Source organism: Plectropomus leopardus, chromosome 21, assembly GCF_008729295.1.
Source record: "Plectropomus leopardus isolate mb chromosome 21, YSFRI_Pleo_2.0, whole genome shotgun sequence".
NCBI lineage: Eukaryota > Metazoa > Chordata > Actinopteri > Perciformes > Serranidae > Plectropomus > Plectropomus leopardus.
The window spans coordinates 20,373,072-20,385,199 of NC_056483.1; the positions used below are offsets into that span (position 1 = coordinate 20,373,072).

General features: G+C 41.5%; 1 protein-coding gene across 2 annotated transcripts in view; it reads right to left on the reverse strand.

The window, feature by feature from the left end:
* mpp7a (membrane palmitoylated protein 7a) overlaps positions 1-12,128 on the reverse strand; it is a 171,563-nt gene that overhangs the window by 20,949 nt on the left and 138,486 nt on the right. For both annotated transcript variants that reach the window (XM_042510456.1, XM_042510457.1), the window contains exons 12-13: positions 8,715-8,885; positions 948-1,028 (exon numbers count right to left, since the gene is read on the reverse strand). In XM_042510456.1, the coding sequence (XP_042366390.1) occupies positions 948-1,028; positions 8,715-8,885 (252 nt within the window). The remainder of the gene's footprint in view (positions 1-947; positions 1,029-8,714; positions 8,886-12,128) is intronic.

Genomic DNA, 12,128 nt, shown 5'->3' on the forward strand with positions numbered 1-12,128 from the left:
ATTGCCATAATTGGCATATTGAGTTATAGCTAAAAACATGTAATATGTAATGCTCCTGAGTTAAATGACCTTGACCTTTGACCATCAAATTCTAATCAGCCCATTGTTATGTCCAAGTAAACATTTATGCCAAATCTGATGTAATTCCCTCAAGGCGTTCTCGAGATATCGCGTTCACAAGAATGTTTCATATGGACATACGAATCGACGACCTGAAAACAAAAGGCCTGCAGCAAAGGTTATTGCTGGCATAATAATGTGACATAAAGAGACATAAAAATGTATTTCTACCTCAACATTTAAACTTTTTCAGGAGTGAAAAGAGGACAGATATAAAACAAGAAAAAAATGTTTGTTTATTTGCTCTTAAAAAAATCTTCCCTAAATAAGATCAAATAGAGAAAAAAAAATAGAAAAAGAGAATAAATGCAGAAGATGGCAACATGTGGTTTAGTTGCTGCTGATTCAAAAAGTGGTTTTATATTTATTCAAAGTACAACTTTTATGCCTGCCATATAATGCAATTTTAGCTTATTATAGAGCATAATTTAAAGTCTTCTTGTTGTAGGTTGAACAGAATTATTGTATGTGCTGTTTCCTGATGTCCCACAGTGCACCTGGCTTTCTTATAAGCTGGTGTGAATGCAGCATGCGGAGAAAACCAAATGGTGTTTTCTTTCCCTGTAAAAGTTATTTGCCAATGAATAGCAGATCTAAAACTGTGGTCTGCTAGAAGGCTTATAGTGGACACAATGTATAAAACACACATTCACACATAAGACAAACAGATACACACGAATAAGAAAGAAGAAACGCACAGAGAGGAAAGACTGGAGGACAAATGGAATCTACTGGGAGATGCTGAATTAATGCTGGACCTGACCACCGATCCGCACGCACAAACAGATGGGGATCTAACCTCGGCGGGATGGGTGGAGGGAACTTACGTGGGATGGTCACGCTGAAGTGCTGGGGGTCTGAGATCAACAGTTTCCTCTTGAGCTCATTCAAGCCGACTCCTGTGGGTCCTGCACAAACACAAACACATCATTAATTTAACAAAGGTCAGAGAATCCATCAGTGCTTCTCTCCAGTCAGGCCACAGGGACAGACCGCCATGTTGAATGTCCTACGCTCTTTGCTTAATGTAGAGGACATAACATCATTAATGCTATTAGTGACATCTGTTTCTCCTACTTAAAAATAATCTTTTTATATAACTATAATCATATTAAACATACTAAACAATATTGTAAGCATTCAACAGATTTACTATGTAATATCAATGTTAATTTAATCATGCACCTCCATTAAGCTGGGGGACTCAAAAAAGACATAAAAGGACTCAGAAAGACTTAAAAAAATAAAGATTGTCAAAATTGAGGCAGTAGGTTCCAATATAACCTCACTCTCTGTTTCTTGTATTAGAAAGCTCCCAAAACACTACACTTCCCATGATGCAACTGCGCCATCTCCCTTTTAGACCTTGGCTGGCCAGCAAACAATCACTGTCAAACTCTTTGGGCTCTATCTTACGCTAGGCACCTTGCGCCTAGCGTAAGATAACTAACGTAAGACAGCTAACGTAAGATAACTAACAAATGTAGCTGCGCCCCTGGACGTGTCGCTGTTAAAGTGAGGTGTGGTCAAGCGCACTGTTGGTTTATTGCTATTTTTAGGCAACAGAAAGCGAATAAGCCATTGATCAAATAAAAGCTGGTAAAAATAAAAAAAGCAGCGGCGCAGTCTGTTTCCTGCTGTTTAAAGGGCGGATTATTCAGACAGCGAGATGCGCCTGCATGCGGTTCAGATGTTTGGATAAGTCACGTGGAACATCACAATACAGCCCTCAAAGTCGAAGCATTCTTTGTGGCATGTTGTGTGTTGCACAACATTGATATGTGTCACGGATGTCTCTTGGACATAAATGAGGGCACATTACAGAGCGTAGGAAGCCGTGAGGCTGACCCGTGTGTGCCGATGCCAGTTAACCCAAATAGGTCAGCAGTAACACGTGCACTGAGAGATCAGCTACCTCCTACCGTTTCTGCTTGATTTTTACGAAGCACCGAGCTTTGTTTACCCCTCCTCACGTCACTGTTAACTTTTCTGCATTGTAAGGCTGTTCTGGAGGTTCCAAAAAAAAATATTAAACCTGCACCCCTACCTCTTCCCATGCCTGCTGTGTCTGCTGCTTTTTTGTATATCTGCTGCTTCCGCAAATTATCTGCTCGCGCGCCTTCCCTCGTGCAAAAACAGTTCGGTTTCTTCACCTCTCACATATGTCATTCGCCAAATCCATCATTTAGATCGCAATCCACCAATTCCTGGCGCACCTGGCTTTCAAAGGGAATAGGAGCTGGCGCAGAGATTGGTTAATTCATGTTCCGCCCAAAACACACCCATGACTAACTCAGTCTAAATACAACCCCTCTGTGCCTGCGCCGCAGCTGGAACCCAGTTTATCCGCCAAAATGGGCTTTGGCACGCATTTGGGCCACGCACTGTAGACCATGCTACAGAACCTCTAAACAGGGCCCTATGTTTGTAAGAGTGGGAATCAACGATACGATATTATCACCATATATAAGTCAGGATATAATATTACTTAGATTTTTGATATTTTATGATATGCTGCGTGTTGCAAAAACAGATACTGCATTATGTATTGTGAGTCTGTTTTCTCTGTTTTGTGTGTCCAGTGGACTGAAAAGGCGATTTATTTTATTGTTCTAGTAGGTTAATTTGTATTGCCAATATTAATTAATATTTACAACCATTTTTTTTTTAAATTTCTCGTTAATTCCACACCACTTCAAGGCCTGGAAAACAGTTTTTTTCAGGAACTTTTCCAGGAATTTCAGGACTTGGTTCCCAATTACATAATTTGAACAGTCGTATAAGAAATAGTTAAATATCTAAAACTTTCAATTTACATTGTACTATTTTCTTTATTTTTTTGTACCATTTTTAAGGTAATATCCTTCTTTAATTTTGTATCTATGTCATTCAAACATTTTTTCGCCTGTTTTTTGCCTGTTTATGCTGCTGTAATGTTAAATTTCTCTCTGGAGTCAATAAATATGTATTATTTTCCCTTCAGTTTTTTCGGTATGCTTTTGGTACTTCTATACCAGTGTCACTGTTTTTCTCCTCTAAGAGTGTTTTTCTGTGTTTTTGTTATGTAAGATCAAATCAATTCACCACAGTGTGAATTTAATTTCATATTCTATTAAAACACAATCAACCCAGTGAAAGCCTTTCAAGCAAAGATAATTGATTTAAAATGAGAAAGCCAGGCTGATTCTACAGTTACAGGCTTTTTTGAAGCTGCTCTCCCTTCACTGTATTTCGGCAGACCATTAAACCTCCATTATTCTACATGGCGGAGGTATAAGGAAGCCTTTTCCCCCTATTGTCACCAGTCGGCTGGATTTTCCATCACATCCTCAGTGTGGAAACTGAGTTAGAGAGAAGAAGGCAGGAGAGATTATTGACTATTGATTCATCTGTGGCTCAAAAAGCTGAGGATCCCTCCAGCTACGTGTCCAACATGTGGAGCTGGTAAAGTCCAATCAAGCTGAGCGGAGTAATTTAATTTTGATATTTAGGAACATAAAAAATATGGCAGCTTTGGAAGCTGTTTTGAACAGATATAATAGGGTATGAAGGTCTTAATTTCATGCAAAAATGCAGTTAGTAGATGCAGAGATAACAATGTGAAGAACCTAAAAATGTTGTTTATGCTGGGTTTGGTTTGGTCAAAGTCACTGAGTTAATATCCAAAGGTCTCTAAAAGCCTTTCTTCAGGTTTTGGTGGTTGTTAAACAGGTGCTACATCATCCTAATTTGACCCGACTGGCATCACTGCCTTCAGCAAACTGGAGAAAAATCAGTTTTGAAGTAACAAGTGCATGGCTGGGCGTTTCGGTGTTTCACCACAGCTCCGCAGTGTGTGGACAGTCAGAGACAGCGCTTGATCTGGGCTCGAGATTCCTCGCATGCCTGACGTTCTGGGCAGGCACTACAATCGCATCAAACCCTATTGGAAATTCGTTTCTCCAGGCAAATGTGTTTAGCAGGCCGCTCCTCTAAAACAAACGGACAATGAGTTCACTCAGCGATGCGGATTAGGTGGAAAGAGACGGAGAGGCAGAGAGAGAGAGAGAGAAAAAACAAGCTAAGAGAAAGAGCGCTCCTGTTTCCTCTCGTGCTATCTGCGCCACTGCTCTAACATTTCATCTGGTGTGAAGCAGGAAGGTTTTACAGTGATCCACAACCTGATAAATAGGTGTGGACAACGAGGCTCTTTTAAGGGTAATCTCTGAACGCTGGCAGCCTTCACACACGGACAAATTCACACTTTTCCCGTTACTCCTGCACCCAGAAACACATGGTTCGGGTACTATTGTGCTGTAAGTGATAAAAGCTGTTTCCTCAGCGCGCTCGCACGCTGAATTCAAAAAGAGAGAGGGAGAAAAAAAAAGACGGCGAGAGGCATTCTGTGGTTCCCGTCTCTCATAAACAAGCACATGGCCAAGTGAAGACAGCAATCAATCTTAGCTGGGGAGAGTTTTTCAGTCAGGAGAAAAAAAAAGTCAGAGTACCTGGGGGTTGAGGGCTTGGATGATTTATTAAGATGAGGAAATGGAGTTCATTTTGAATTTGTTTCGGGAGCGCGGGTGGAATGCGGCGGCGCTGTTTGAACAAGGCCGTGGACCAATGTTGTTGTAGGTGCTGAAGGTGGCAGAGCGTGGTAAAAAGGGGCTCTTTTATGAGCCCTATCACAGCGGTGCAGACAGTCCTCCCGGCAGGCCACAAAACCTCCGCACGAGCTCGTTTGCTTGAATCTGAGCGTGTATCAGAGCCCAGGAGCTGGGGGCCAGCGCTGCTACCTTTGGTATGAGTAACGGCCCCACTTCTGCACGCTCGTAAAACCATTTTCACCTTGTACATGGCTCCCTTGCTTGCCACTTGTGATATCAATGATGCATGGCAGCAGGCCTTCGTCAGAATACCTCAGGTGGCGATTAAAGCTTATTCCAGCTGTACCACCGCCTGCCAAGGGGGCCCAACAGGCCCACCACCAGGTCCTTTACAAGCAGAAGCAGTGCCCTGTGGTCCTGTTCCACCGTCTGACCTTAAACACGCCACCTCTTTGTGCATTGTTTGTCCTTAACAATGCCCCGATACAACAGCAGCATTATAAGTCTGAGCGCTACAATAAAAAAAGGCATAACTCTTGCAAACTTTCTGGACTGAGCTGCCGTATTTACATCGTGTTTATGCGTTTCTCTCTCCCTCCATTTGTCTCCTTTGCTGGCCCTCTTGCAGTGCTCCCGGCCTCGCAGATCGCCGTGCCAGTAAAAGTGTCAGATTTCATTACCGCACTCATTAGAGAAGTAGCTTTTAATATCGCGAGCTTAATAACTTCCAGGCCAAGCGTGGAGCACATCGCATGCAGTTTGTGCTGAGAGGCCGAGGCCGGGCCCGACGAGGTTCGGCTGTGGGCCCCAGAGCCACGACCCAGCCTCAAACCTCCCAGCCCGCCTCACATCCAGGGCAGGGTGTACTGCAGCACTGCTCTGTGCTGTACCACATTTAAAGAATGACAGTGCTGCAGTGTGGTAACGCCACATCATTTACAATGCACTGCCACTACAAATTCAACAGAAGCTGAAATAAGCTTCTAATTTTATATATTTGGATAAACATTCACTTCGGTGTAAAGGTTAGGTCGAAACCCCAAACTAAAAACTTTCAATTCATCAGCATGTAAGTGCAGTGTGTCGAGTTACCGGGAAATGTGGAAATCAGCACAGCATTTTGTCAGGTTAAATAATCAGATTTCTTTCAAAACCATCAGCGGTTTAGTCAAACTATGCATGCAGAATGTAAAAAATATATTTTTGTTGGCCGTCCGATTTCAAAGGCATAAAAACCCAGATAAGCATCTTGATTTGTCTTTGAACCAGATCTGTGTGAGAGGTGGGCAGTGGGTCATTCATTAGTGGGTACCGTGGACTCGTGCGTCCACATTAATGAAGAAACGCCTTTGGGCATTCCTGGAAAGTTTTGCGAGATGGAGATGTTTGATATCAAAATAATCGGAGGGCTGTGCCTGAGCAGAGCGGAAAAAGTGCTGCTGAGGTCATGTCATGCAGAGAGGGCTGTGTCCCGTCTAACGCAGACTTCACCTCTTCTCTGAATTATTCAATTGACCGTTTGCTTAACCCCTCCCGTTAAACATTAGGCTACAACCTAAATGAATTACTTTTTCACATACAATAATGGATAATAGAGTGTTGAAAACACGTGACCTTAAACCCCATCTCACCCTAAACAGAAAAAGGAAAGAGCAGTTACCAAGAAAAGTGTTGGAGGGAAAAGATTTCGAATAAGAAAAGTCAGGAGGCTCCGGGGAGAGGAAGAAGGAGAGAGGGAGGCAGAGGAACATAAAGCAGATCTTTCCTTGGCCCTCCGCTTCGTTACGTGTGAAATTGTCCATAGGTTGTCCTCCAAATTACGGACGTTAATTGAAAATATTTACATTAGCGTGACAGGTGGGAGAGGTTCAGCATCCTCTGTGTAACACTGTGGCGTGCTGGCAGGAAAATGGGCTCGCTAATTAGCAATACGCCTGATGAAGTCCATGCTCTGTGTGGCGTATTTAAGTGAACCAAGGCCTGGTCAATCAGGCTAGGACCAAAACCTCAGCACAGAGCATGCGTGAGAGGGAGAGAAAAATTGGGACCTTGCAGCTAGTGGTGTAAACTCCTGGATTAACCTTACAAATGTTTAAAACCTGCTGTCAAGATCCGTATAACAAAAAGATGAAGACTTTCTCAGTCCTTGATGAATGGAAATAGATTGGAAGGAATCACTGAAAATTTAGGGAATGTTTTCTTCCATCGGTGTCTGGGACATTTTTGTCATTTTTTGTCACGAAACCTAAAAAAGGAAAAATGTGGAAAGGCTCACCCATGGTACAGTCGGTCCCGGGAAAGATTTAAGTCTTTACTGTTGCACCTGGCTTCGCATATCGTTCCACCATTCACTGGCAACACTCGTCTTCCAACCACAAATACAGAATGAGAAACCGCTAAATTCATTTCAAGACCTTGGCACGTTATAAAGCTCTTTGGAGGGCTTTGTAACACCCGCTCCTCCAGGCAAGTGTTAACAATTCCGTCGGCTCGAAAAATTGAAAGGACATTGAGAGTGAGGTGCCGTAAATGAAAGCACTAAATGTGACTGATTAATATGAGGTCTGCTGCGTCGATTCCTCCAAGTGCTAAAAGTCTAAATTAAGGAGGCCCGGGATGACGGCGGGTTGCGTTGGGAAGTTAGTTTCTGGGTTAGGGGTCGTGGAAGGGCAAGGCCGGGCCACCTGGGGCTTCTGGAGCTGCAAAACTCTGAGTCACACTTGTTTCTGTGATCTATATGTGTCACCATGCTGGGAGGTGAGGCTTTATATTAAAATCCACAGTGCCAAGTTTAACAGCAAAACAGCCCCCCCAAAAAACAAAGTGTGAGGTAAGCTGTGACATCAGACAAGGTTTCTACACACAGTCATGGACAGAATTTCAAAACTTTACCTTGACTTTTCAAGGACCCAAAATAATTTAAAAAAAACTCTTGCCTCACTTGCCTGGTGTTTTTCAAGCGTATAAGATTCAAAATCCTTTCAGACCTAATTTCAGCATCCCGCATGACTGGCTCAAGGACTGTCGCAAATTTAAAAATCCAACACTAATTTCGGTTTTTACAGTTTTTTGGCTGTGATAAATTTTAGTGATTTATAAAGAAAACATGCCCATTAAAAATTGAAGGAAAAGAAATTGCCCAAAATATTTATGTTTTCTATAAAAATCCTCAAAAAATGTAAAGAACAAAAATTGCCAAAAATTCAAAAGGAAGGGAAAAACAAATCACCATAACATGCCTCAAAACCTGTTTTTTAAAACATAAAAAATACATAATGGGAGTATATAATATAATATATGTAATATATTATAATATTTAATATAATAATATAATATAATAAAAAAATCTCAATAATTTTTAAAGTTTTCTATAAAATATTGCCAAATAATCTGCCAAAATATTTAAGTTTTCTATAAATTAATTAAAAAATAAGAAAGGAAATGCCTTTCAAACCTGCTGACATGTTTTCTTTCAAAACTGGCAGTAAAATTAGTACAAAATACAGCTATTTAGAGTTGTATTACCCTCCCCTGAGCCAAAAGCGCTTAAAAAAATATTTGACATGCTTGATGGGTGTACATGATGGTAGAGACAGAACGTAGGTATAAAATTAAGATATTTTTGTGATGAACACATAAACAAAAACCTAACATAACCAAAACATTGTCAAAGCCACATGAAATTAATTCACTTTTATGTTACATTAATGCAATGAATTTTTTTTTATTATTATTATGATTTTTCAAAAGCTTTCAATGATTTTTACTAGTTCCATGACTTCTCCAGGCTTGGAAAATGTGATAGTGAAATTCTATGACTTTTCCAGGTATTCCATGATCAAGGAAACCCAAACTTTTCCAAAACACTAAGTTACTTCCACACCATATCCATGCCTGGAAAACAGGTTTGTTTTTCTAATTTCATAACTTTTCCAGGAATTGCATCACCGTGGGAAACCTGAACAATTTGACAAGAGTGGTATTTTTTTTTATAGTGTCTATACTCACCTACTAGGACCACCAGCCTGTGTTTGGCTCCGCTCTGCCTGCGGTACGGAGTGACCTCCTCGTACGTGGGCACGTCAGCCATATCGTACATTTCGCTCTTCTTACACTCGTACATGGACTTGTTGGTCTTCTTGTCCCTCCGGCTCAGACGGAAGCTCCTCCTGAACCCAGCTGGAGGTCAGGATGAAAAGAGAGGGGAAGAGAAAAGAGACAGAAAGAGACACATTAATCTGAAATATACCCCGCTCTAAAAAATGTTTGTGTCAGTGTGTGTCTATGAGGATTTCTAAATTCAGACACAACTATATGTACACACAGGCCCGCAGCTGTGCAATTGGATTTATGGTCGTTTCAGGGTCTTGGCAAACACCTCCACAGCTCGATGTCCAATACCTCATATTGCATTGTGCAGCTCAGTTTTATGACAGCTATCTTTGCTGTAGGTGAAAGAAGAACAGCGTAAAACTCGGCCAAACAGTTTCCCTGGATATCGCACTCAAACACTTTATTCATATTTTCCCCCGGTGACATGTAGTGGATTTTAATTTTCTTCTTTTCTGCATACATCTTGAAGACGAGGTGAGGTAATAAGGCTTTTAAATTTGTGGAAAGCTATATATATATAACATTACTGGATGTTTTCTTATAAACTATATTGCCTTTTTATTCAAAGAAGGAGTGACTCATCTTGAATCTTGTAGCCTCTCAAGCTACATTTCTGTTCAGTGTGTGCAGTTTCATGCAAGAACTGTTGCCATATAAACAACCCAAAGGTCTATCAGCTGGATTCACCATCTACTTACAAATCCACAGCTCCACCTTCTTGTCAAAATATGGTCATCTCAAGTCACTTCTCGCTCCAAAAATCCAAGATGGGGACCGCAAAAATGCCAAACTCTAGTCTTTGAAACAGGAGTCCACAAACCAGTGGGTGACATCATTCTGGCTACGTCCATTATTTTTAAATCCTTTCATGTTGACTGCAACAGAATGTGAATTTACTGCTAATTGGTGGATGGCTGTTCACATAACTGTCAGGCTGTGATTTGCATTTCATTCACATTGCAGTTTTAGACAGTGATGAGTTACGTGTGTGTCTATGTGTGTGTGTGTATCATTTGGTACTCCTGGCTGCAGAGGGAAGGTTGCCCTGTGTGCGTGGGTCACTTTACAATAGCCGTCATCTCTGATTGGTTTACGGTGTGCACCGTGTCCTTGGACTGCCATCACAAAGGCTTCTTAACGTACCGATCCAAGAGCGCGCACGCCTTGATCTGATAATCTACGACAGAATCAAAAGGAGACATTTACCCCTAATTTGAGGACTACGGTTTCATATTTATGACAGATGTTGGTGGAACTTAAAAAGAGCTAAATCTCCCCAGACGTCTAATATCCTATTTCTGCGTACGGGCACGGGTTGTTTTCAGCCTTCTCTTTCATTATTTCAGCTTTTAATCAGTAATTAATCAAGTCAAAAATATGATGCAAGATTAGGGCAGCCATGAAAATTATGGACTGGGAGAAGAATCAGGAGTTTGAAACAGCTCCTGATATCCGCCCCCTTAATACTTTCCACAACATTTTCAAACCACTGTGGGGCTGTGCAGACATGCAGAGAAGAGAGAGAGGGAGAGAGAGTCTGCATTCTTCTCAGCTTGTTCTTTTCCAAACAGTCCCTTAATAAGGGATGGAGCGACGGACCTATGCTGAGTTACAAATGAAACACACTGTAAGTCATTGGAGCAGAATAATTATGTTTTTGCATGAGCTTGTGTATACGTATGAGTGTACACACGCGCCGGAGTGCTGAATATAGTGTTACATTGAACATTTAGGGCAGACTTTGTTCCACTGTGGGCAACTTGTGGCTTACGTTGTCTGTGCCATTTCTCCTGTGGTTAATCTACTCATTCAGCACCCTCTGCCCCCCTCCTCTACCCCCACCCAGGGAGTATTAGCCTCTGCCACACAGTGGAAAACACACACCGCTCATCTGCATTTCTCCTGTAAAGACATCAAACTGTAACCAATATCCACCAGGGTTGACATCATTACAATAAACATTAAAAAGTATAATGTTAATGATATCCTATTGAAAGCGAGAAGTCAATTTTCTGGAAGTTCAAACCTCCAAAAACCCACTCTGGTCAGCCATTTATCGCAGTGTAAACACTACTGGTTAATTAGGCTTTAAGTAATACTATGATAGTCATTAATTCTCTCTGTCGTAGAGTTTGACAAGCTGCCATCTCACTGGCTCAGTGGCAATCTCCTCTACTTTCCGCAGGGTGGGCAGGTGCACAGGGTTTCATTACGACACTCAACAGTTATAAATCGCCGCTCCTCAGCTGAGGAGGGCCCGCAGTAATCTAGTGCCCCTAAAGATCACTTAAACCTTTCTAGACAGCTCCATCCAAATAATGAGGAGAATTCTCTTGCCCTCCCCTCGAGCGCTGCCTTAGGGTAAATAAATTAAGGCGCTGTGCAGCAGCAAGCAGCACCCAAGCGGCACCGTTCAGGGCTGTAAAATGAAGCCAAGGTGAAAAGTGCCAAAAAAGGCTGTTCCATGAAAAGCCACTTGAGGCTGGCTGCAGAAGGGAGTCAATTCCCATAGATGTCCATTTTAAAATGCCATACTTTACAGCATAAATAAACATGTTTACAACCTGGTACGATAAATAAGCTTTGGTCTCTATAGCTAATTTCTCCAGTTACCACATCTGTACTAATTGTGAATTTTTATATAATTCACCAGTTCGCCACTTTAGAATTCTGAGGTTCTATCTGCGTTCTGAGCAGTTTTGAAGTATTAAGCTTCAAACTTTAGCATTCCAAGAAACAAAAATGACATGAACCTTTTTGTTGCTTCATAAAAAGCCCCAAAATTAATTTAACTTGAAATGACCTTAAATAACAGTAAAAAGTCGAACAAGAATATATAAAAACTCAATGACAAAAACTGCAGTTAGATCCTTACAATTCTAAGGTGATGAGTTTACATTCTGAAGGCTTAAATTCATGCCAATATTGAAGTGGGATCTATACTTTTGCATCAAATTGACGTTTAGTGTTGCCATTGTTCCTGGCTTCATATGAGTACAAGAAAACAATGTAAAATGCCATAGGCTTGTGCTAATAACTTAACCTGTGGTATATTAGTGGGGAAATGTGTTTAATCTGTGCAGGGTTTCCCCACACATTTATTTGTGTTGGCCTGCCATGATGAAAACATACGTCACCAGAAACAGAGCTCTTTTTTGGGGGCTGAACCGTTCATCAGAAGCGCTATTGGAATACTGATCCCGTTCAGTTACTGACTGCATCACACTCACGGAGCACAGGGCATACTCTGGGCACAGATGGAGCAGCAGAATGTCAGACGCATTGAAAGTGAAATTTAACCACTCATTC